The sequence below is a fragment of the Cicer arietinum genome, chromosome 4 (genome assembly GCF_000331145.2).
Source record: "Cicer arietinum cultivar CDC Frontier isolate Library 1 chromosome 4, Cicar.CDCFrontier_v2.0, whole genome shotgun sequence".
Classification (NCBI taxonomy): domain Eukaryota; kingdom Viridiplantae; phylum Streptophyta; class Magnoliopsida; order Fabales; family Fabaceae; genus Cicer; species Cicer arietinum.
The window spans coordinates 2,270,610-2,296,411 of record NC_021163.2 but is presented as its reverse complement, the minus strand read 5'-3'; the positions used below and the strand labels follow the sequence as shown (position 1 = coordinate 2,296,411).

General features: G+C 26.5%; 2 protein-coding genes across 2 annotated transcripts; both read left to right on the top strand.

Moving 5' to 3' along the window:
- The first annotated feature begins 6,936 nt into the window (after positions 1-6,936).
- Positions 6,937-17,176, top strand: LOC101488403 (ABC transporter G family member 11-like). The gene is made up of 10 exons (XM_027333970.2): positions 6,937-7,956; positions 9,534-9,823; positions 11,237-11,408; positions 13,393-13,515; positions 13,734-13,862; positions 14,055-14,249; positions 14,397-14,483; positions 15,584-15,856; positions 16,182-16,289; positions 16,792-17,176. Exons 1-10 carry the CDS (start codon positions 7,585-7,587, stop codon positions 17,125-17,127), a joined length of 2,085 nt encoding a protein of 694 aa, XP_027189771.1. The 5' UTR covers positions 6,937-7,584; the 3' UTR covers positions 17,128-17,176.
- Positions 17,177-17,268: 92 nt separating this feature from the next.
- LOC101488732 (ABC transporter G family member 11-like) lies at positions 17,269-18,611 on the top strand. The gene is made up of 2 exons (XM_004495183.4): positions 17,269-17,414; positions 17,915-18,611. Exons 1-2 carry the CDS (start codon positions 17,316-17,318, stop codon positions 18,248-18,250), a joined length of 435 nt encoding a protein of 144 aa, XP_004495240.1. The 5' UTR covers positions 17,269-17,315; the 3' UTR covers positions 18,251-18,611.
- The last annotated feature ends 7,191 nt before the right edge of the window (positions 18,612-25,802 follow it).

Below are 25,802 nucleotides of genomic sequence, written 5' to 3'. Positions count from 1 at the left end.
ATATATATAGATTAATCAAAATTTGACGTTTATTTAGTCACACGTCACACGGGAGACAAGACAAGAAATGTTTTATATTTATAGTCCATTTATATTGAGTCCAATTATAAAAGTGGTACGCCTAATTTTTTTAAAAAAGAGTTTATCGTAATTGTATATTCATTTACTTTAAATTTTTGGTAGTATCTGCTCATTCAAAAATAATAATGTGGCAAAATAAAATAAAACTTCATCTTCATCCATCCCCTTGCCTACTCATCATCACCGTTTCTTCTTCAATCCTATCCTTACCTCCATCATCTACGTCTCCTCCACAAAACTGAGAAAAGCAAAAGCTTACAAGGAGTTTCATTTCATTCTCTTTAATTGCAAAAGCAGCTTATACATGCAATAGGCCCGTGACGGTGCCTTTGCTCTCGTGGGAGTTAAAAGCTTCGGTCTACATAGTCGGATTGGTTAAGGCAGGCAGTCCCTTTTCAACTTATGCAAATGTTTGAGAAATATTTGTTAGACCTTTTCATCTTAAGACCTCAAGCTCATACTTTATTCGGCACTTGGTTTTTTTAAATTCAATATTTCATTTTCCTACTTATATGAACTTAAAGGTAAATGAAGGACCCAAGAGAACAACTTTTATTGTATCATATTTTAATTTAAAAATTGACGGTAAGATCGGAAAAAATTGACAGACTACATAAAATATCAAACTACTCTTTTATTTTATACTAAATACTAAAAACATATTTTGTGTCATTTATCTCTCTTTTCTTTACCTAGCTCTCTCATCTCTTTTCTCTGTATCTTTTTCTACTATTTTTCATATATTTTAATCTATTTCTACCATTATCTCTTAATCTATTATATATATTTAAAACAGACTCCCATGTCAACTCTCATGTCACCTCATAGTATTTCTTCCACATATGCAAACATATCTCACCTCAACAAAAAAACTTATGTGTACGCCTTAGAGAGTTCTCTTGTGTTTTTATGTTTCACCTCATTTTTTCTAATTAGTTTCTAAATAGTTTTTTTTCCTCTTTTAATCCCTAATTTTTTTAATGACTTCCTCTAACAATTTCTTCTTCCCTCTTGTGTACGTCCCAATCATTTGTCATCCTTGCAAAATCATCTTCTTCTTTGAAATTGCCGACTCTACTCCAAAGGTACACTGAAAGAGGTATAGGTTGGTTCGTTTCAACAAAAAAAATTCTTCTCTTTATCTATTTCTAATTTTGGTGTCATGTTCACCTCATTTTTTTCTACTTAATTTCTAAATAATTTTTTCCTCTTTTAATTCCTCTAATCCCTAATTTTTTTAATGACTTCCCAGTCATTCGCCATCCTCGCAAAATCATCTTCTTCTTCGAAATTGCCGACTCTACTCCAAAGATACACTGAAAGAGGTATAGGTTGGTTCGTTGCAACAAAAAAATTATTCTCTTTGTCTTTTTCTAATTTTGCTGTCATAAATTCAATTATATTCTATACAATCTTTGAAATCAATTTGGCTCATAGTGACTTAATGCTATGTATAGTTTCTTACATGAAATTCTATCACTGCGACTATCTAGGAAATCCAAGTTGGGATGGGACCAGCCGACAAATTTCGCTATCTATCATACACAGAGCAAAATGGTACATGAAAAATTCAAGGAATTAGTGTTTTTCAATGTTATGACAAGGTATATCTATACATCAATATTTTTTCCATCTCTCTTCTAAATTATTTTCCTTCTTTAGTTGTTTTTAAGTGTCACTTTGCTTTGTGTGTCTCATATTCTTAGTTTTACTTCTCTCAACATTGGGAGACTTGACCAAAATAAAGTTATCTGAACTCATTTCCTTAGCTCGATCAACCAAATCATCCTCACCCATCAGTGTAGTTATGAAATCTTCAGACCTCGCTCTCTCTTCCCTGTCATACTAAGAGAGCTTGAAGAGAGCTTGTGGCGGTGCTGCTGTCAAGTAAAGAAGAAAGCACATTAATCTTTTGAAAAAGATTTATAAAGTAAAATCGGAATCAAAAGCATCCGATGAGAAACCAAGGGCAATAAAAACCCATTACACGATGTTGTTATTATACCTCAGATGATTTGAAGCATCTTTGAGGTATATAATGGAAAATATTTTAACAAAGTTGAAATGAAACCCAAGATGGTTGGACATTGTCTCGATGAATTCTCCGTTACATACAAGTCGATTAAACATGATAGACATAGTATCAGCGCTACTCACCCAAGAGCCGATTAAACCAAGAGCGTTGAAGAGAAGATAAGAAATTAATTCGATGATAGATGATTCTTTCACATCTTTTTAGTAAACTTGCATTTGCACCGTTTCACGGGTAAAAAATTTAGGGTCACATCCCCACCAGCAACAGGGTTCGGGTTTTTCCGCCTGCATCTGCAACCACTCATATATATAAAATTATAAATTTAAAAATCATATTTATTATAATTAATATAATAAAATAATTATTATTAGACAATAATAAAATTAAAAAATATTTCTATAGAGATAAAATTATAATTTTTAATATTTAAAAAAATATTAAGTAAATTCAATATGTTTATATATATATATATATATATATATATATATATATAATTTAAAAATTGCAATAATATTACTTGGGGGGCGGGGGCGGGGATGAATATCACCACACTCAAATCCATCACCTCCACCAAATTTTAATTTCGGGGAAAATATGCACATGCACTCAATTAAAGCGGATTTTCCCCACCCAAATCAAGAGGGTTCGGGTGGATACCTGCGATTGCAGATTTTTTTATGATCCCTACTTTTTACACAATAAACTATTATTTCAAGTTAACTTTCGACTTATGACAGATTGATATACATTTTGAGATGGCTATTTAACATTTTTTTTAATGTTATTTTATAGATGGTTATATTTTCTAACTTTTAGAGAATCAATATTCGTTCCGAGATGTCTATTATACATCTTTCTATTTTATTTTTAGGCTTAAATATATTTTTAATTTTAGTCTATGTAAAATAAAATAATTTTTTAATTCTTACAAAATTATTATGCATGCAGTTTTAGTTTATGCTATTAAGTAAACAAATATTTTTCAATGATTTACAACAATATAAAAAGTTCCTCCACAAAAAAATGAGCTCAAAATTCAATTTCTTTGTCTATATATTTGTTAGTTTTATCTTGACTTTTTTGCATTTAAAAATTTCATATTTAATGTGTTTGGACTAAAAAATTATTTATTTTTATAAAAGAACTTTATATAATATTCTAAACATATTTGAAAAAAATCATTAAAAAATAATAAAGTTGAAGAACAATTACATATATTTTATTTCATCAAGGACTAAAATTGTTTGCTGGATAATTTTGTATAGACTAAAAGTTATATTTTTATTTTACTGAGGCTAAAATTGAAATGTTGAAATTTTATAAGGACTAACAACATATTTTTCATATGTTAATTTGAATGAAGTTTCTTTTGTCGTTGTTTCAAGTGTGATATACCTACATTACTCCATTGAGTTCTTATGTCAAAATGCCTTTTTAATTGGAGATATGATTTCCTGTAATCTAGAAGGAGTGGATAGATCATTATCAGCACACAAGTAAAAAAATATAATTTTAAAATCATTCACAAATTCTTTATGCAATGATATTGAAATCAATTAAATGCAAATCACAAATATGATTGAAAAACACAAAGGCTTAACAAAAGGAATCAATCAAATACTCAATTCACGGATATTTAACCTTGATTCAATTATACAAATTTACTTGTTAAATAAATGAATACACTAACTTGGTTTATGCTTTGAATAAAACTATCTCAAACTTATATTTCAATAATTGTATGGCTAAGAACACAACAATGCAATTTCAATTAAGACAATCAAAATTCTACACAATATCAAGAATATGACTTTATCCTAGAATTAAAAATAACTAGACAAAATTATTGTGGATGAACTTAGCTTGCAATATCATTGATGGAGTTTTGTGTTGTTTTGCATTTGCAGAAGTATAATTATATGAGATATGTTTTATATGGAGAAATCTCTTCTTTTTGTGTCAAAACTCATATCATAAAACATTGCTCTATATATTGAGTTAAATTGTAAAATAAAAACATATTATATCTTTAAAATAAAAAACAAATCTTAAATATATTCTAAAAAGAATTTTTTTTTATATATCCTAATTGATATTATATTCTAAATCTAAATATAAATATAAATCTACATAAAATCTTGTAAATATATTTAGACATGTTATTTTTAATATTAACGTAGACAAATTTACAATAGGTGACAACTAAAACTAAAAGGAAGAGAAGACTAGGGTTTCACTTAAGAAAAATGGAGTTGGGTAAACAAATTCAAATGGACTTATATTAGTCCATGATCCATTTTTCAGATTTATTTACCAAAGTTATTTTGTTTTTTTTACGAGAACCAAAGTTATATTGCTAATTTTTGGTCAAAGTATATTTATGTGTTAAGTTATAATAATTTACTGGATTGTTTTTATTTATTTATTTTTATTTTCTAGTATTCTTGTGAGTTATAATCAAGTGCCCTTAATCAGTATTTATTTATCTTTTTAAAATTTAAAGATTAAATATATAAGATTAATTCAATTTTTGACAAATGCTTGAAGTAAATATACTAGCATAAATGTCTTAAAAAAAACTATATTTTACAAAAATATGCAAATATTTTAAAATGTATATATACTAATAACATATGTTATATTATATATTTTAAAAATAAAAATTATATTTAACTATCACTAGTTAAACCCCAAACCAATCGTACCTTTAAACTTTTAACCCTAGGTTGATTGTGTTTTACTTTTTAATTTTTGAAAACTATTTTATGAATAAATTTTAGAAAACTGTTTTTAAAAAGAAAATTTTAAGAAAATTTGTTTGGCAACTCTAGTTTTTAAAACAGATTTTGATTATAGAATTAAAAAAACTAAAAAATTAAAAGTAAAATACCATTTATCTGTTTTGTTTTTTTAATTTTAAAAAGTATAATATTAAAAATAGTTTTACATAACAGTTTTTTGAAACAAGTAATTCAAACAAGTTTTTTAGTTTTTAAATTTTCAAAAACTAAAATAGAGTTTTTAAAATATGAATCAAACAAGGCCTTAATGTTCAATCTAGTTTTAATTACCTTGCATATACCTCATATGTTCTTGTTCAATGATAATTTAGACCTCATGTTATTGTTAAAAATGCAAATCAACTAGTTCATCTTGACTTTGACCTCGAGGACAAAGTTGAGTTTTAAAAGAAAAATATTTTACATATGGACAATATCTTAGTCGAATGGAACACATATATAGTAGCAAGAAAGCCAACTAGCTACCAGCTAGGATAAGATATTTTGTTGGACTATATCCATAAGGAGAAGTAGCATGTAACAAGTAACTTATAAGTCCAAGTTGTGGGAATATTTGTTAGCCAAAAATCTCTTTACAATTTCTAGCTATATTTTTTTATTTATTATTTTGATATTTTCTACCAAATTTATATTGAAAATTGACTTTTCATAGAGATTTTCAAAAGATACTTTTTCCGAGTTATAATTAATAATTGTTTTAAATATAATTTATTTTAAAATAAATGTTTAATTTAATTTCAGTGTAATTTTAATTTTTTTTTAAGTTAATATCTTTTATTTTGTATATAAGATAATAGTGAATACACTTGATAAATTCTATTTAATAAAAATATTATTATATTATTGTGTTTGATATAATGTGCATATTAAATATCATATTTTATATTATATAATATATCTTTTATATTATATGAATTAAACGGGTCCACTTAATTAATTCTCCCTACACATCTGCCCAACCTAGATTGCAAAAAATAAATAAATAAATGAAGGGCTGATTTTTTTCAAGTAGATGAAGGCACCAATGACAAGGATAGTTTTCACTCATCAAACTTGTATTAATTGGTCCATCTATGACCTCACGTGGATAGTCTCATCTCTATATTAATCTCATCTCTCAACCATTGCTAGTTTTTCTTATCAATAAATAAAGGTATGATTGATTTGGTTTTCACAGATCATGCATGCTACATAGTGTAACATGCTCATCCACAGCACATAGTTTGTGTATTTGTCACAAAAAGTGAATGTGATAGAATCGGGTAGATAGAAGTAACATGATCAAGGTTATGCCAGTTAATATTTTAATCAAATCCTCGATTTATATTATTGGATTAAGAAGTAAGACAATGAGAGTTGATACTTTATATATGTATATATTATTGAACTTTTTGTTAAATTTAATTGTGATTTACATTTACACAAGTGTTATCGTGAACACTCACTAAAATATAGTGTCACGTTTATCTCATACATATTAAAAAATTAGTAGTAGTATTCAATAATATAATTGATGTTTTTTTTTATTATTACAAATGCAATTGAATATTTTGTGAATAATGTAAATACTATTAATTAGAATATATAATTACAAATAATAGTAATTAATCTTATATTAAAAACAAACAAAAAATTATTATCAGACAAATCTATTTTATAAAATCATTTTTATTTTTATCTAACATGTATTATGTCTATCAATCTACTTTTTTAATACATTAACCCTTTCCTTCGTATTAAATATAACATTTGCATTATTGGCGTTTTTTAAAGAAATAATTAATTAAATTTATTTTAATGATAAAATCAATATTATTTACAAATATACTTTTATTAATTATAGTTAAAGAAATTAATAAATAAAAGTATATTAATAAAAAAATATTTTAAAATATCAATTATTTTGGAAGAAAAAAACCCTTTTTATATACTAGAGCAAATAAAATAAAATAAATAAAAAGACGCACATAGTATAAACACCCCCCTAAGGTTTAAATGAGGGTCTGTTTTCATTAATTGAATCAAACAATGAATGGCATGAAATGAAACTTTAATTACTATTATTACTACTACTCTTTCTTTCAAGCCTCAACAACAATTTGGTCACTAAATTTCCTTCGATAATTGTGCTCCCAAACAATGAATCCTGCTCACAAAGAATGTGTTTTTTTTGTTCTTGTGGTCATCCTTTGCCTCAGTTTTCAGAATATATTGCCTCTTTGATCCAATCATTTCTTCTTATTCATTCATACATCCCAATAACCAAATCAAATCAAATCAAAACACAACAAAACAAAACAAAACAAAACCTTTCTATAGTTTAAATTTTTAAATCTATAACAAACAAACTCTTTATGCATGTGTCATCTTAAAACTCTTTGATCCAATCATCTTCTTTTTTTTTTTTTTAGTCAAAATTCTCATCACACTTCCCAAATCATCATACATTTCTAATTTCAACTATTCACACTTTTCTTTCCCTCACACACTCTTATTATTTTTCCCCGTCTTTTTGGATTTTTTTCCTCAATAATATATCAATACTAAAAAAAGTGTAACTTTTTATAATAAAATCTCACATATTTGAATACCCTTTTGGATAAAGTTTGAAACTTTATAATCCCCACATAAAAAAATTGTATTAAATCCAAAAGGGTTGTTGTAGCTATGGAAATAGAAGCAAGTAAAGCATCATTAGGAAATGATGGTGTTGTAACAAATTTACCAACTTTGAGTCCTTTGAGTGAAACCCTTTGGAGAGAAAAAACAAACACAGAATTGATTGGTGATGTTTCAGCAAGATTAACATGGAAAGATGTTACTGTTATGGTAACTCTTAGCAATGGTGAAACACAAAATGTTTTAGAGAATTTAACTGGTTTTGCTGAACCAGGAACTTTTACTGCTCTTATGGGACCTTCTGGCTCTGGAAAATCAACTCTTCTTGATGCACTTTCTAGTCGTTTAGCTTCAAATTGTTTTCTTTCTGGAACTATTCTTCTTAATGGTCGCAAAGAAAAGCTATCTTTTGGAACTGCTGTGAGTATATTTTTCTTTTCCATATATATTTATTACTTTCCGCCGCGTTTAGATGGTCACTAATGTGTTTATCTGTCTGTTTATCTGTTTTTAACGATGAACATAAAAGAAGATACAAAGTTTATGTGATTTTTTAAAAAATGTTTGAGTTTTTTATTAGTAAATAATGATAAAATTATAAGTAAATAGTTTAAATTAAGATAAAATAGAAAGGAAAAAATTCTTTACATTTATGTAAATATATATATATATATATATATATATATATATTTTGTTACTCTTATAATATTTATGTATCTTTTGTTGGTAGACATTTCTTATTCTTATCATTACAATTAGCGTGGAGACGGATACTGACGTATCTGTCTGTCGGTTCATTTTTATTCATAATAAAAAAAATAAAAATATACTATTTAATATAATTTTTTTAAAAATAATTTGATTAGTGAAAAAAGATAAAGTTATAAATCAAAGGGAAATTTAAAATAAGAAAAATGTACTCTTTAGTATCATTCTTATCGTATTGATGTATCTGTCTATTGTGTCTATATTTCATTCTTAAAATAGAGTTACTTTACACTTATAAGTTTGTTACCTTTGTTTCCTTTAGATTATTTTTGATTGTGAAGTTTTGAGAGAGTGAGTATAATTACTTTATTACATACCAAATTGCCATGTTTGTTTTTTCTTAGATATTGTTTGTTGTTAAATGTTATGAAAGGCAATGATTATTTATTTATTTATTTTATGATAAAGTTCTGAGAGTAACTTTGGTTGGTTTCATACCTAACAGTCATATATAGTCATTAAAGATTTTAAAATGATTTTATATTTACAAATAATAAATAAATCTACATCACACATTTAATTTAAATAGACTCATCCATCCAGCTGTGTTGTGATACACAAACAACAATAAACACTATTTATTTATGTTTATAAAAAATATTTAACAAAAAATATTTATTTTAAGATTCAATGATTATGCATTATTAATATAAAGAGTTTTATCCTGAACTATTGATCAAATTATTATGCATTATCAATATATAACATGAACTATTGATTATTTAATTATTAATTGTTGAAAATTACAATTATGTGATATAATAATACAATCAATGATTCATATTTACAGACAATGTAAAATTCATTTATAATGTTAATATGCAATATTTTTTTCTCTTTATTTTAAGGTTCTAATAAGGTTAATATTTATTTTTCATCAACTATTATTTAATAAACTAAGCTATTGACATGTGCAACCGTAGATATTTTTTCTTCAAAAAACTTGAGATTCATTTAAATAAGTAGCTTCTCTTAATATATTTTCTTATCATACGTATTGAATTTCAATTCAAATAATAAACATTAAAAAATTTATAAAATAATCATGAAGCAAAATCACAAGACACTAGTTAGCTAAATCAATGATCTAGAATTTGTTCAAAACTAGTTTAATAATCTCAAATTAACAATTAATATAGTTTAGTTTAGTGATTGTGTATTATTAGATAAAATTAATTTTGACTTATACCCCAAGACAATAACTATTTGTTTGAATGGTACGTACATAGGCTTATGTAACACAAGACGACAACTTAATTGGAACGTTAACCGTACGAGAAACAATATGGTATTCAGCACGTTTGCGATTACCAGATAAAATGGCAAGGTCAGATAAAAAAGCACTTGTTGAAAGCACGATTGTAGAAATGGGTCTTCAAGATTGTGCCGACACAGTTATTGGAAATTGGCACTTGCGTGGAATAAGTGGTGGTGAAAAAAGAAGAGTTAGTATTGCTTTGGAAATATTGATGAGACCTAGATTGCTTTTCCTTGATGAACCTACCAGTGGTCTTGACAGGTTGTTACACAACTATTTTATGCATTTATTATCTTTTTCTAAATTTCCATTTTTTTTTATAATATCTTTATGGATACCAATATTTTATAATTTTTAATATAAATTTTTTATATTTAATGTTTTTTTATAATATAAATAAAATTTGATTATATTAACCTATTTTTACTTATATTATGAAGAAAAAAAGTTAGTGCACTAATAAATATCCACCACTTTATTAGTGACTAATGCTTCCCCGCATAATTTATAAGTCTAACTACCAAATTGTCTTAGAAGAAAACTACACTTACCAAATTGTCATAGATGAAAATTTTGATGTTTGGATTATTTATGATTATTATATGTTTTAACTTATAACCCTACGGCTTTTTTATAATAATATATAATAATTGTGAAAGTCAGATCTTACTGTAAAATAATTTTATTAATTATTAATATTAAAGTAAATTTAAAGTAGTAGATATTAAATTGAGAGTAGTGTTATTAAAAACCCTATGTGTGTATATTTGTAGAAATGAAAAACGTGGAAGCATTAAATGATGGGCTAAGCCCATCTTTCTAAATGATTATATTTTGTGAAATTCTTGAAAAATTTTATATGATCTGTACAAAAGAAAATCTAAATATATCAAAGTCATTTAACACTTCCATAATTTTAAAAAAGATTTAATTTATATATAATCTTTTGGTGTAACTTACATTCAATTGCATCTCACTCTATATTTTATAAAGATGTTTTTTTATAAATTAATATTGTTAGATTAGACATTATATCTTTGATTCAAATTTAAAATTTAATAATTGTAGATGAATTTTTAATAATAATTATATTATTTTATCTATAGATAAAAGTAATATATTTAAATATATTCAAAAAATGATTTTTTTAATAAAAAAGAAATTTAAAGTTCGTTTGTCACAATATTTTTTAAACAAAATAATCACTTTTGAAAGTTTTTATCTGATTGTTACAATTTTTTGGAAAAATGAAAAAAAAATCTAAAATCTAATTAAATGAGAAATTATTTTTATTAGCTTCTAAAAAAAATCATATTTAATAACTGAATTAAGAAAAGAAAATATTTCCATTGCAATAAAAAAACACAAAACAACCTCTTCTTTTTTTCTTTTTTTTTTTAATTTCTAAAAAATAATATATAAATTATTAAATATTAAAATCACTTTTTTTATAATTTATAACAAACAGACCTTAATGGAATGCATGCGCAATTTATTGTTTTTACAAAGTTTGTGCATAAAAGTCAATCTTATTTAAAAAAAAAAGCAATGAATTTAGATTATAAAACTGTCTTTTAGATGTTTTGTAGTCATTTTTCTTTTGGATCAAATTAGTTAAGAAGAACTTATATATTTTTGCTTTATTAATTTGTTGAAACTATGCTTTTGTGGCAGTGCTTCAGCTTTCTTTGTGACTCAAACACTACGTGCATTAGCAAGGGATGGAAGAACAGTTATAGCTTCAATTCATCAACCTAGTAGTGAAGTCTTTGAACTATTTGATCAATTGTATTTGCTTTCTGGTGGCAAAACTGTTTATTTTGGTCAAGCTTCAGAAGCATACGAGGTAATAATAACTTCTTATTAAGTCTCTCAGGTGTCTTTTTAGTGATAAAAGTTTGACTTTTTAATTTCGAGAAATAAAGTTTAAATTTCAATCAAGACAATTGTAAAATGGCTATTAATATTACTGTCATTAAAAATTAATTTATCTATTATTGTTTTTTTTTTTAAATACTATGATTATTATTGACTATTAATATTACCGTCGTTAAAAATGATTTATCTATTATTGTTTTTTATTTATTTAAATACTATGATTATTATGAAGAAATGAAGCATTTTTTTTAATGATTTTTAATTGATGTTAATTTGCAGTTCTTTGCACAAGCTGGATTTCCATGCCCTGCTTTGAGGAACGCCTCTGATCATTTCCTTAGATGCATCAATTCTGATTTTGATAAAGTCTAAGCTACTCTTAAAGGATCCATGAAATTGAGGGTATTGATCTTTCTTTGTTTAAGATTCAATGTTTCTTTTAAATAATTTTTTACACTACTATTTATTTAATCAATTATAAAAAATTACAAATCATAATTTTTTACACTACTAACACAATTCAAACACCAGACACACCATTAGTCTTAAGTGTCGTGATGTATAATATTTATCAATACCATTGTGTTTGCTAATTTTGACATTGAATCTTGTTCAATCAGTTTGAAGGAAGTGATGATCCTCTAGACAAGATCACAACTGCTGAAGCTATAAGAACTCTAATTGATTTCTACCGCACTTCTCAGCACTCTTATGCTGCAAGACAAAAAGTTGATGAAATATCCAAAGTTGTAAGTACTTTTTCAAAACACAAACACAAACATTGAACTTGACATCGACACTTATAATAATTTAAATATTTAAAAATAGTAATTGGACTTGACATCTTCAATCTGAAGTATCTGTGTTGCGCTGCATAGATTATATGCAATTGAATATCATCGTTTTTCTCACAATGAAGTTAATTTTCACATATAATGCAGAAGGGGACAGTGCTTGAAGCTGGAGGAAGTGAAGCTAGTTTCTTGTTGCAATGTTACATATTAACAAAACGTTCATTAAATTTAAAGTTCGTTTGTCACAATATTTTTTAAACAAAATAATCACTTTTGAAAGTTTTTATCTGATTGTTACAATTTTTTGGAAAAATGAAAAAAATTCTAAAACCTAATTAAATGAGAAATTATTTTTATTAGCTTCTAAAAAAAATCATATTTAATAACTGAATTAAGAAAAGAAAATATTTCCATTGCAATAAAAAAACACAAAACAACCTCTTCTTTTTTTCTTTTTTTTTTTAATTTCTAAAAAATAATATATAAATTATTAAATATTAAAATCACTTTTTTTATAATTTATAACAAACAGACCTTAATGGAATGCATGCGCAATTTATTGTTTTTACAAAGTTTGTGCATAAAAGTCAATCTTATTTAAAAAAAAAAGCAATGAATTTAGATTATAAAACTGTCTTTTAGATGTTTTGTAGTCATTTTTCTTTTGGATCAAATTAGTTAAGAAGAACTTATATATTTTTGCTTTATTAATTTGTTGAAACTATGCTTTTGTGGCAGTGCTTCAGCTTTCTTTGTGACTCAAACACTACGTGCATTAGCAAGGGATGGAAGAACAGTTATAGCTTCAATTCATCAACCTAGTAGTGAAGTCTTTGAACTATTTGATCAATTGTATTTGCTTTCTGGTGGCAAAACTGTTTATTTTGGTCAAGCTTCAGAAGCATACGAGGTAATAATAACTTCTTATTAAGTCTCTCAGGTGTCTTTTTAGTGATAAAAGTTTGACTTTTTAATTTCGAGAAATAAAGTTTAAATTTCAATCAAGACAATTGTAAAATGGCTATTAATATTACTGTCATTAAAAATTAATTTATCTATTATTGTTTTTTTTTTTAAATACTATGATTATTATGAATAAATGAAGCATCTTTTATTTTATTTTATTTTTTATGATTTTTAATTGATGTTAATTTGCAGTTCTTTGCACAAGCTGGATTTCCATGCCCTGCTTTGAGGAACCCCTCTGATCATTTCCTTAGATGCATCAATTCTGATTTTGATAAAGTCAAAGCTACTCTTAAAGGATCCATGAAATTGAGGGTATTGATCTTTCTTTGTTTAAGATTCAATGTTTCTTTTAAATAATTTTTTACACTACTATTTATTTAATCAATTATAAAAAATTACAAATCATAATTTTTTACACTACTAACACAATTCAAACACCAGACACACCATTAGTCTTAAGTGTCGTGATGTATAATATTTATCAATACCATTGTGTTTGCTAATTTTGACATTGAATCTTGTTCAATCAGTTTGAAGGAAGTGATGATCCTCTAGACAAGATCACAACTGCTGAAGCTATAAGAACTCTAATTGATTTCTACCGCACTTCTCAGCACTCTTATGCTGCAAGACAAAAAGTTGATGAAATATCCAAAGTTGTAAGTACTTTTTCAAAACACAAACACAAACATTGAACTTGACATCGACACTTATAATAATTTAAATATTTAAAAATAGTAATTGGACTTGACGTCTTCAATCCGAAGTATATGTGTTGTGCTGCATAGATTATATGCAATTGAATATCATCGTTTTTCTCACAATGAAGTTAATTTTCACTTATAATGCAGAAGGGGACAGTGCTTGAAGCTGGAGGAAGTGAAGCTAGTTTCTTGTTGCAATGTTACATATTAACAAAACGTTCATTCAATAACATGTCAAGGGATTTTGGTTACTATTGGCTTAGGCTTGTTATCTACATTGTTGTCACTTTTTGCATTGGAACAATTTACTTGAATGTGGGAACTGGCTACAACTCTATTCTGGTACATTAGTTTTATTTTATTTTATTTTTATTTCTGAAATATGAGAAGATTTAATATTGAACATTTTTTAATTTTTTATTTCATGTAATACTGGTATAGTTAGAATTAGTCCTTTTTTAATTTATTGTGTTTTTGTTATTTTTTCAGGCTAGAGGTTCATGTGCATCTTTTGTCTTTGGTTTTGTCACCTTCATGTCAATTGGTGGATTTCCTTCCTTTGTTGAAGATATGAAGGTATAAGTTTTGTGCCTTTGCAGCCTTTTCCTTTATTATTATTAGTATTAAACTTAGGTCATGTTTGGAAAATTACTTTATAAGTGCTTATAGCATAAGTACTTATGTATAAATTATTCATAAGCTATCTTAAAAGGCTTACAAATATAAGTTGAAGATAATTTAGGGACACATTATAAGTTGTTTGCATAGAATATCAAAAACAGACTTACAATAGTTTATATTTGTGGATACGTTCAAATAATTCAATTCAAACAAGTCCTTAAACTTTATTTAAATAAAAAACTTAAGTCTTAATTGCAGTTTTAGTCCATTTATTGTTACCAATTCATAGAAATTGTCCCCCTATTTTTAAAGTCGACAATTTTGGTCTCTCCTTCAGATTTTTGAACTAAAAAATACGGAATTGACATATTTTTAATGACGTGACATACAATTCTATAATATAAAACTATCTAGATGCATTAATTATTCATATGTCATTAATTAAATTAAAAATATGAAAAATTTCTAAAGTTGAAAGGTAAATTTTTACTACATTTAATTCCAATTTCATAGGTGTAAATTATTTTACATTATCGTATCATATGTTATTTATTTAAAATATCTCACGTCGTTATTTTTTAATTAAAAAATCAAAAGGATGGACAAAAAATGACGACTTTTAACATAAGAGGATCAATTTCGTGAATCAGTAAAAATAGAATGACTAAAATTGCAATTAAGCTAAAATATAATTAAACAGTTATAGTGCAAACGTTTACTTCTATATTGAAAAATTAAATAAAACACTTACAATAAAAAAAACAAACTTAATTAAGCAGTTATAGAGCAAACATTTACTTTTATAATAAATAAATTAAATATAGTCAAATTATTTTTATAAAAGCTAAAAATTGTATTTTAAAACTATCCTCATAAATTTATAAAAATAAATTGAAAATAGATTATGAATATGTGATAAGTTATTTACATAAATTCTCCCAGGACAATTTTACAAGTGTTTATTTATACGAACAAGTATATAACTTCAAAAAATCAATCCAAACATAACTTTTAATATAATGTCATAATTTGATTTTTATGTAATTCAATTGCAGGTTTTTCAAAGGGAGAGGCTAAATGGACACTATGGTGTGACTGCATTTGTTATAAGCAACACATTATCTGCAACACCATTCTTAATATTAATTACTTTTCTCTCTGGAACAATTTGTTACTTCATGGTTCAACTACATCCTGGCTTTTCCCATTACATTTTCTTTGTGTTGTGTCTCTATGCAAGTGTCACAGTTGTTGAAAGCTTAATGATGGCAATTGCTAGTATTGTTCCTAACTTCCTCATGGGAATTATCATTGGAGCTGGGATTCAAGTAAGCATTTAATTTAATTTTTGTCATATAGCGGCAATAATGAAATTTGAACAAATTGTTTTTATTCAGCGATATAAAATATTACAAAAAAAGAAATTACGGATCCATTATAGAATTATATCGTAACGAAATTTGAACAAAATATTATTTTGTGTGATGCTTAATTGATAATAAAAAGGAAAGTGAAACACCCTCTAATAGTTTGAGTGACAAAAAGAAAGTATGTTTTCAAGCAAAATAGACAATGTTAATAAATTTGTTAAAATTTTTTACTTTTTATGATACCTTTTTAATAAATTTTTATATATTATTTTCCAAATTTCAGGGTATATTCATGTTGGTCTCTGGCTACTTTAGGCTCCCACATGATATCCCAAAGCCTTTTTGGCGATATCCAATGTCATACATTAGTTTCCACTATTGGGCATTACAGGTATGCAAGTTTACACAAATCAAATGTTTGAAAGGCTTGTGCTACTATTTGCATGCTAGTCTTTGTATATATTACGTCCACAGTGGATCAGTATATAAAAATCATTTAAAATTCTAATGATGATTGAATACGTCTTTTGTAAGTAGAAGTTTATGATCCTTATCGTCTTTATGATTGAGATGTTGATATTTTATATGTTGGTTCGACAAAACAAAGGAAAATGAATATGAGTTGAGTTTTGAGGTATATGCCTATTCGATTTTTGTTTTTATTTTTCTCGAATCATCACCAACGATTAAATCACTTTCAACCTTGAGGACAAAGAGGACTATGAATTTTTGACATTCTACTTTCGGTAGATGATGTTTATTGTCATTGAAATATCAAATGATGTTCAAGAATTTTTTTACATGAATTGTGTTTTTTTTTTTTTCTTTCAAACTCGTGATTCCCCACAAGTAAACAAAGCTAATTTGACGATTACACGAACTTCATTTTTCAGGGTCAATACCAAAACGATCTTAAGGGTTTGATATTCGACAACCAGACACCTGATCTTCCAAAGATACCAGGTGAATACATCTTGGAGTATGTATTCCAAATCGACGTCAAAAGATCAAAATGGATAGATTTAATTGTGATCTTAAGCATGATTATCATATACCGCGTTATTTTCTTCATCATGATTAAAATCAATGAAGATGTTACTCCTTGGGTTAGAGGGTATCTTGCTAGGAGAAGAATGCAACAAAAGAGTGGAGCTCAAAACACAACTATTGCACCTGATGTTCTCACTCAATCTCCATCTTTGAGAGCCTACATTTCTAATCAAAGGTAGGAATTATAGTCCTCTTTTGATTATTACTTTATTTCACTTTAATTAATCATGTTAGTTTGAGTGACAAAAAGAAAGTATGTTTTCAAGCAAAATAGACAATGTTAATAAATTTGTTAAAATTTTTTACTTTTTATGATACCTTTTTAATAAATTTTTATATATTATTTTCCAAATTTCAGGGTATATTCATGTTGGTCTCTGGCTACTTTAGGCTCCCACATGATATCCCAAAGCCTTTTTGGCGATATCCAATGTCATACATTAGTTTCCACTATTGGGCATTACAGGTATGCAAGTTTACACAAATCAAATGTTTGAAAGGCTTGTGCTACTATTTGCATGCTAGCCTTTGTATATATTACGGTCCACAGTGGATCAGTATATAAAAATCATTTAAAATTCTAATGATGATTGAATACGTCTTTTGTAAGTAGAAGTTTATGATCCTTATCGTCTTTATGATTGAGATGTTGATATTTTATATGTTGGTTCGACAAAACAAAGGAAAATGAATATGAGTTGAGTTTTGAGGTATATGCCTATTCGATTTTTGTTTTTATTTTTCTCGAATCATCACCAACGATTAAATCACTTTCAACCTTGAGGACAAAGAGGACTATGAATTTTTGACATTCTACTTCCGGTAGATGATGTTTATTGTCATTGAAATTTCAAATGATTTTCAAGAACTTTTTTACATGAATTGTGTTTTTTTTTTCTTTCAAACTCGTGATTCCCCACAAGTAAACAAAGCTAATTTGACGATTACACGAACTTCATTTTTCAGGGTCAATACCAAAACGATCTTAAGGGTTTGATATTCGACAACCAGACACCTGATCTTCCAAAGATACCAGGCGAATACATCTTGGAGTATGTATTCCAAATCGACGTCAAAAGATCAAAATGGATAGATTTAATTGTGATCTTAAGCATGATTATCATATACCGCGTTATTTTCTTCATCATGATTAAAATCAATGAAGATGTTACTCCTTGGGTTAGAGGGTATCTTGCTAGGAGAAGAATGCAACAAAAGAGTGGAGCTCAAAACACAACTATTGCACCTGATGTTCTCACTCAATCTCCATCTTTGAGAGCCTACATTTCTAATCAAAGGTAGGAATTATAGTCCTCTTTTGATTATTACTTTATTTCACTTTAATTAATCATGTGGACTTTTTTGTGTGTATCTCTTTAAAATGGCTAGTGAACATTTTATAAAGAGAGATATGAAAATTTCACATGATAAACTAATGTGAAATTATATTATATGGTGATACATTAGCTTGAAGATTGAGATTAAAGATAAGAAATTATGTCCTCCAAATTTGAATGAAGATTGAAGCTTGTAGTTTTAAATAGGATTAGATTTATATTTAACTATAATTCTTATCATTTTCATAGGTGTTTTGCTTTTAATTAACTATGTTGATATGTGAATTCTAGAGTGTTTATTATCAACTCATGAAATTCTATTCTCAGTGTCCTCCTATATTTCATTAATGCTTGTTTGGTGGAACAAATATAAGTGATTTGAGTATAATTAGTTGTGTTTGGTAAACATTTAATATAACAAAATTCAAATTTCAATGCTTATTGTCCTCAAAGAAGTAAAACTTCATTGGATTTTTCAATTGTATTTTTCAATATTCTCATACATGAGAAAGTGATTTTATTAATATTCGTTTGATAAAAATAAAAGATAATAAATATGGATATTTTAAAATTGAACTTATCAAACTCAAGTTAATTAATTCATGGACGGTAAATTTTTACTTATAAGAAGTGTCACCAATTATTGTAGTAATTTTTAAATATTAATCTATAATAAGTTATATATTATATTAATTTATCGGAACACTGTCTATATATATATATATATATATATGAAGCTAAAAGGGTCTACTAAATTTATTAATTATGTGTGAAGATTCACAATATGATTCAATAGACCTCACTGATAACAATTTTGGTAAAATTTACTAAGAGAGAAACTAATGTGGTTGTTCTTCCCTTAGTAAAGGTTCACCATACCATATATGAGTCTAGTTCTCTAATCTTCTTTAAAGTTTCTAATTGAATTGCTTTATTAATTTATTAAGTTCGAAATTCAGTAATTTTATTTAGTTAAAAAATCACAATGATAAATCATTATAAGAAGTTTTTATGGAACATTCACATTTTATTTTATATATTGCTTCCTAAAATAATAAAATAATAACAATCATTTTTATAAATTGAAAAGTTATTTATCGATAGACAAAAGAAAGAGTTATTTCTTGATTTTTTATATTTTAGAAAAAATCATTTTATAATTCTTTCATTGTTAATATGTATTATATTCTTTTTCTATTATAAGTAATAAAAGTTCAAAAATAAAAATTAAAAAAACGCAAAACATTTTTAGTAAATAATATATAATTATTATACTTTTTCAAATGATAGAAAATAATTTTTTCAAAAAAAAAATATTTAATTATTAATTTAAAGGTTAAATATATCGATAAATTATCAAATATACCGTATAAATTATCCCATTATTATAGAAGTTTTTGAGCAAAATCTAACTATTTAAGAAAAAATTAAATTTTTAATACTTTTGTGATATGACTATAGATTTTACATTAGCCAAATATTTTTTAGAGGCTCAAACTGCTCACAACAAGCAGAGATATCTTCTATGATTGTATGGCCCACCTTGGACGGCACCCCATATTATTTGCACATGTTTATGGACAGTTTATTAGATATATATCGCTTTCCAACAAGTAAAAAAAGATGCATGCTTTTACATTATTATGTGTAATTGTATGTCCAATTATTTAGCTGACAGATTCAGAAATAGATTCAGAATATTTATATATACCACAAATATTTATATAAAAATTATCAATATCTTAACATATATTACATTTTATCACATTTTAAAATTATTGTATGGTTTTCTTTATTTTGAACGCTATCAATTTTTTTTTTCATGACCAAACAAATATTCATCAATTTCTCTCTTATATAACATTGTATATTTGACTATTCACAATTAAATTATTTAATAAATTTTTGTAAGGTCAATGCTTAATTTTTAATAGGAGTAAAATTAAAATTATTCAATAGGTTAAAACATAATGTATAAGTTAGTGGGGCAGCTGCCCCAATGCCCCCATGGTGGAACTTTCCCTGCCAATTAATAATTTTTCTTTTAACATAATTAATTGTCAATGCTACGCCAAAAATATTATTTAATAGCGCTCCTTTTACAATATTTACTAAATACAAACGTTGTTGTAAATATATTTTAAAAATAACGTAGTCTATCACAACACTTTTTTGACAAGCGCTGTTGTAGAGTCATATAGCATTTGCGCACAATGTTATAAGGTTTTTACAACGTTTTTCTAACAAGCGCTGTAAAACGAAGCGCCTTCCCGTATTGTTCACCAAGATTATACTACTATTCTGTTCACTTTTTGTTTCACATTAGTTTGCATCAAAATGTAGTTTTCTTGAGCTCTATGTTTCGTTTGGACAAAGATAATGGCATGAATAACACTTGATGATGATGTAATATGGCTAATTTATTAAAATAAAGAATAAAAAAAAATCTATAATCACAATTTGGGACGTGGATCCTATTTTTAGTACCAACTGAATTTGACTATAGATCTTTAAATATCAAGATTTTTGATGTGACTCATGCTTATCGTCATAATAAATAAAGATGTCAACGTCATTATTTTTAATGTAATCGCAATTTAAAATAATTTTTTTTGTGGACCATAATCAAATTTCAAATATTTTGCTTCTAACTTTGTTGATATTTGGCTTGGCTCTATGTCGGTAACTAATCATGATTTGCAAGCTAATATAAATATTATTCACACTACATTGTCAAATCAAATTATATATATAAACCTTGCTGGCGAAAGTTCAACTTTAAGATGAACTTGACTTAAAAGGGACATTTAACATATTAAAACTATAATATATTAACCCAAAAATGTTGTCATTTTCCACAAATATAGTAAAAAGTATCTTGTAGAGAATTAGAATTGTTAAAATAAAAAATTTAATTAAAAGAAAATAAATAAATAAATAAATAAAACAAAAATAAAGAATACGGAAGTTTTTTTTTTACGGAATTCAATCAATTATGTCTATATTTCTGACTATAAAACGATTGAATTACACATTTCTAATATAATTTGAGTTTTGAGTTACAAATTATAACTTGTGTCTAAATACTTCACTCAAACAATCTCATATATCAGTATACAATGAATCATATTTAACGACTATCTTACCTCTAACAAAAGAATTTGAACTTCATAAAATTTCAATAATTGACCCTAAGTGAAATACTTACTTGAAAAGAAGAGAGATTAACATAGCCAAGAATAACTTGCCAACACAACGAGTGGACGCAAAACACATGAACATGAGCTAATACCGCCGGCAAGTCATCCTTGGCTGCATCACTCTATCTACATCTTCACGTAAGTACCTCTTAGGAAGTGTGGTATCTTTGCTTGCATAACCTTATGCTTCATATGATAGAAATAATTCACCAAGATTTATATAAGGTGTTACTTATAAAGTACTAAACCCTTTAATTTGATTGCATACACTTTATATTATATGGTCCCTTCACAAAATTTCCAAAAGTAGCATGTGGCCTTACATGCCAACCAAAAGCCATAAAGTCACTAAATTTCAAAATTTGTCCACAAGCTTACTTGATTGGGATAGCAAATAGGGGACCAATTCAAGAAGTATTGGCCCTACCTTTTCCTCTTTTTGTGCCATCCATACAATGAAGGGTATGGGAGATATATGTTATAGACTTATAGGATTAATCTTTCATTTGCCTTTGTATGGGTTGATTGTGACTTTTACCATCTCCATATCAATATGCATGTGTATGGCTTGACTTGAAGTTAAGTTTTCATTTCTAATTCCCTATGTATATGAAAGTATTAGAGCCTATGATTTGATAGTTATGACACAAAGTCATTAGGATCCTAAAATGAAGGGATATTGATGAGGAAATCTTAACTTATTGCTTAAAATATATTAGCATGTTAGGGAATTCTATGGATAGTGAAATTTGAGCGAACACTCATCTATAAAGTTTAGACACAACCAATAATTATACGTAAATTTAAATTTGGGTTTTATTTTATAAACTTCATTATAACTTGAATACTTAATTCCCTCGTTTATTTTTTTAATTTTATAAATTGTCAATGTTAATAATTGTTTCTCGTCTTTATTTATATATAGTAAAATGTCCTTTGTATATACATGCATCAATTTGTCTTTTTTATTGGAGTATTTCACCATGAAAATACACAAGCAACAAATTGTAGTTTCAAAGTCAACATGCCTTCACGTTAAAGGTACCACGAAAACTAATACATATTAACTTTTAATTTCAATATCAATGTGTGTATTTTTACATTTTAATTTAATTAAATTTATAAAATAAATTTGGCATTAAGGATAAATTTAACAAAAAAATTGACAGACTGAAATTGATAGTTTTTTTTTTTAAGTTTTTTTTAAAAAAAATTATGGTATACATAAAATCGTGTACGAGATAACCGTAAAATAGTTTTAGTGTCACTGTTATTAATAATAATTGTGTGCGTGTGAAGTAAAAAAAAATTAAAATTAGAGGTGAGATACTCATTTCTATCACTTTTTCATTATTAAAGTCCTCTACGATGAATAAAATAGTCTTAGTGTCACCAAAATTCACATAAATTAAAAATACTTAGCTTATATGCCAACCGAACAAATGAAACACAATATAAGTTAAAAATGCATATAAACTTTGTATCAACACTCTAATCATCTAGTACAAGGTCATCTACTACAAGATTCGATTTCCTCCTAAATGATATTTTCTCTAGTAGTACATTGCCTGTGCTTGTTCAAGTATGTGGAGCAAAACAATTGATCCACCAAAGCAAAGATGTTTGATCCTCTAGATATCTCAAAGTACAAGATATAACCTATAAAGTATATGATCACATATCAAATCATGAACTAATATCTGTATGATTGCAACAACTTTTTTCTCAGTCCAATGACTCTTTTCTCAATAAACTAATATCTGTATGACTCTTTTTTCTAGTACATCTTTAAGATTATATAAGAAACATCATTTGAACTAAAGAATGTGACAATGATCATTATAATCATGCCTATGACAATGTATATGAAGATTGAAGATTATATGACAAGTGTTTCCATGAGATTGTTCAGTTGAACATTCATGGTATTAGGGAAAAGAAAAAGAAATGCTAAATAAAAGAGTACATTTGTAAAAGCCTTAAACAAGTGAGATGAAATTGTATTATCCTCTTTATTTAGAGTTATTAGAAGGTGTTGTAAATCAACCAACTACAATCAAAATGAACTCTTTATTGTGTTACTTTTTACTTGGATTAATACAGTAATATCTTCTCTTTAAGAGTTAGAGTCATAGGATTACTTGTGTTTATATTTGACACAAACTCAATCTTTTGCAATTTGGCCCAATAGTGACAACAACCTTTGTTTGTTAAAAGAAAGTCCTTGAGAGACATTAAACAAACTCAACTTAAGAGACAACTATAGTCAATATTCTTGAGGAATCTAATGATTGTACTTCTGGTGGGTCTTAAGAGCCTCTAAATAATACTTAGCATAAAGAGTTTGAGGAATGGATACTCAACTCAAGATGAGAGTGAATTCAATATTCTTTAAGATATGGTACTTATAGTTGCTTGTTGAGATATCATACATAATATAAAGAGTCTGATGAGGCTTTAACAAACAATACAAAACACTTGAAGGGGTGGTTAATATACTCATTGCTTAGCCAATTTGATTATAGTCGATTAAGTCTTTCGAGTGAAGAAGGCAAAATCTCTCTATAAGGGGATGACTAGATATAACAATAATTGTTGTGAACTAATATAAAAATATATGTGTGTTCTTTTCTTCCCTTATCTTAGTATTTTGTGTTGTAAGTTCTTTATATCTTACCCTTAAATTATTTTTTAACGAGTGTAAAAGTGTAAAATGATCAACAAAATACAAACCCCCTCCCATTTCTTGTAGTTTTGAGTACCTTCAATTTATAGGCAAAGCTAATCCTATTGGCTAAAACAATATTGTAGCCAACAAAATCTAACCCTTAATTGTCTTATTCAACTATTCCCACGAATGGTATGCGTGTTCGCTCGCTATTGGGAGTACATAGCCCCCTACGTTGGGCTTAGTTTCCCCTATCTCACGACATTTACGTTACTCTTATCCACACATGTTTAACCACTTCTAATCATCCTCCAGAAAAATAGTCGCTGCAAATCATGGAAGCTAAAAATATGGATCATGAGTCTGATAGTTGAATGGTCAAGTTTAACATACCTTTGACTGATTCTGACACTCCCATGATTCTTGTAGATTTCTTTAAACTTGAGAAAGATTCATATAGTTCATATTTGACTACTCTAATATGCCTAGCTTCATTCAACTGCCTAGATATTGAATAAACTCAATTCGACTAATGATTGTTTTCAACTAATATCTTAGATTATTTTTAGATATAAGTCACCAATTTCATTTTGATAACTAGAATATAACCCGCGCGTTGCGCGGAATATGTATACTTTATCATATTATCAGTTGTAAATAAGATTTTAATATTTTAAAAAATAATATAATCTATTTATTTAGTTTGTAGAGTATTTTTTTCAAGTGAATTTATTTGAGTAATTATTATATATGAGTTGGCAAATACACATTTAAAAATATGTAAAATGTTTTGCATAGTGAAGATCATCCTACAAATAAAATTCATAAATTATATTTAGTGTTAAAAGTCTTAAAAGTATTTTAATAAATATTAATATATGTAATTATCTACCACAAAATCAAATTAATCATGCTCTTTTTTTGTTGTCAAAGCTAAATTTATTGTCAAAATATTGTTAGAAAATTATAAAAATGAGTTTGTCATTTAATATTCATTTCATTACAATCATATCAAAGAAGTAAAAAATCTAAATTACAATATTTTAAGTATGAGACTTCTATGCAACATGATTTGAGAATTTTCACAAATAACTCGTATGTACGGTTGAGTAAAGGTAAAACATATGTAGAAACTTAAAATTGGTAGTATTTTAAAAAAAATTGACAATATAAAACATCTCCGTAAAAAAACCACAAATACTTTTTTAATATAAATGGTACATAGTTTTCTCTCGAATACACAATACTAACACTCATATAAAGCTGAATGTGGACAATCTTCTTTGTCTTTTGAGGAGCCAATACACTTTCATGTCATAAATGAGTTAAAATATGTCTGCAAAAACAATACTCTAACTAAGAACAATCAAGATTTTGAGAAAAATGAGCAAATAGGTATAATATGTTACAAAATACAACTCATTCAAAAGTTGTGTAAAAAAAAAAGAATTTTCCAACTATATCTACTTCTGTGAAAATAATTGGGTGCCAAAGAGATTTTCTTTTGAGTTGATAAAGTGGAGTTGTGAAAACTTACATATGCAGAATGTTTTCTCATGACAGAACTTTTAGATGTGCCACATGAGCTTTTAGGTGGCACAATATTTGATGAAGATGTAGGAGTCTATTTTAATATATATATATATGAT

Excerpts from the sequence above, each read along its gene's own strand:
- LOC101488403 (XM_027333970.2), top strand. The coding sequence starts at position 7,585 with ATGGAAATAGAAGCAAGTAAAGCATCATTAGGAAATGATGGTGTTGTA. Across the intron at positions 11,409-13,392 it reads AAGCTTCAGAAGCATACGAG|TTCTTTGCACAAGCTGGATT; the intron begins GTAATAATAACT and ends GTTAATTTGCAG. Across the intron at positions 15,857-16,181 it reads TCATTGGAGCTGGGATTCAA|GGTATATTCATGTTGGTCTC; the intron begins GTAAGCATTTAA and ends TCCAAATTTCAG.
- LOC101488732 (XM_004495183.4), top strand. The coding sequence starts at position 17,316 with ATGTTGGTCTCTGGCTACTTTAGGCTCCCACATGATATCCCAAAGCCT. Across the intron at positions 17,415-17,914 it reads TCCACTATTGGGCATTACAG|GGTCAATACCAAAACGATCT; the intron begins GTATGCAAGTTT and ends TTCATTTTTCAG.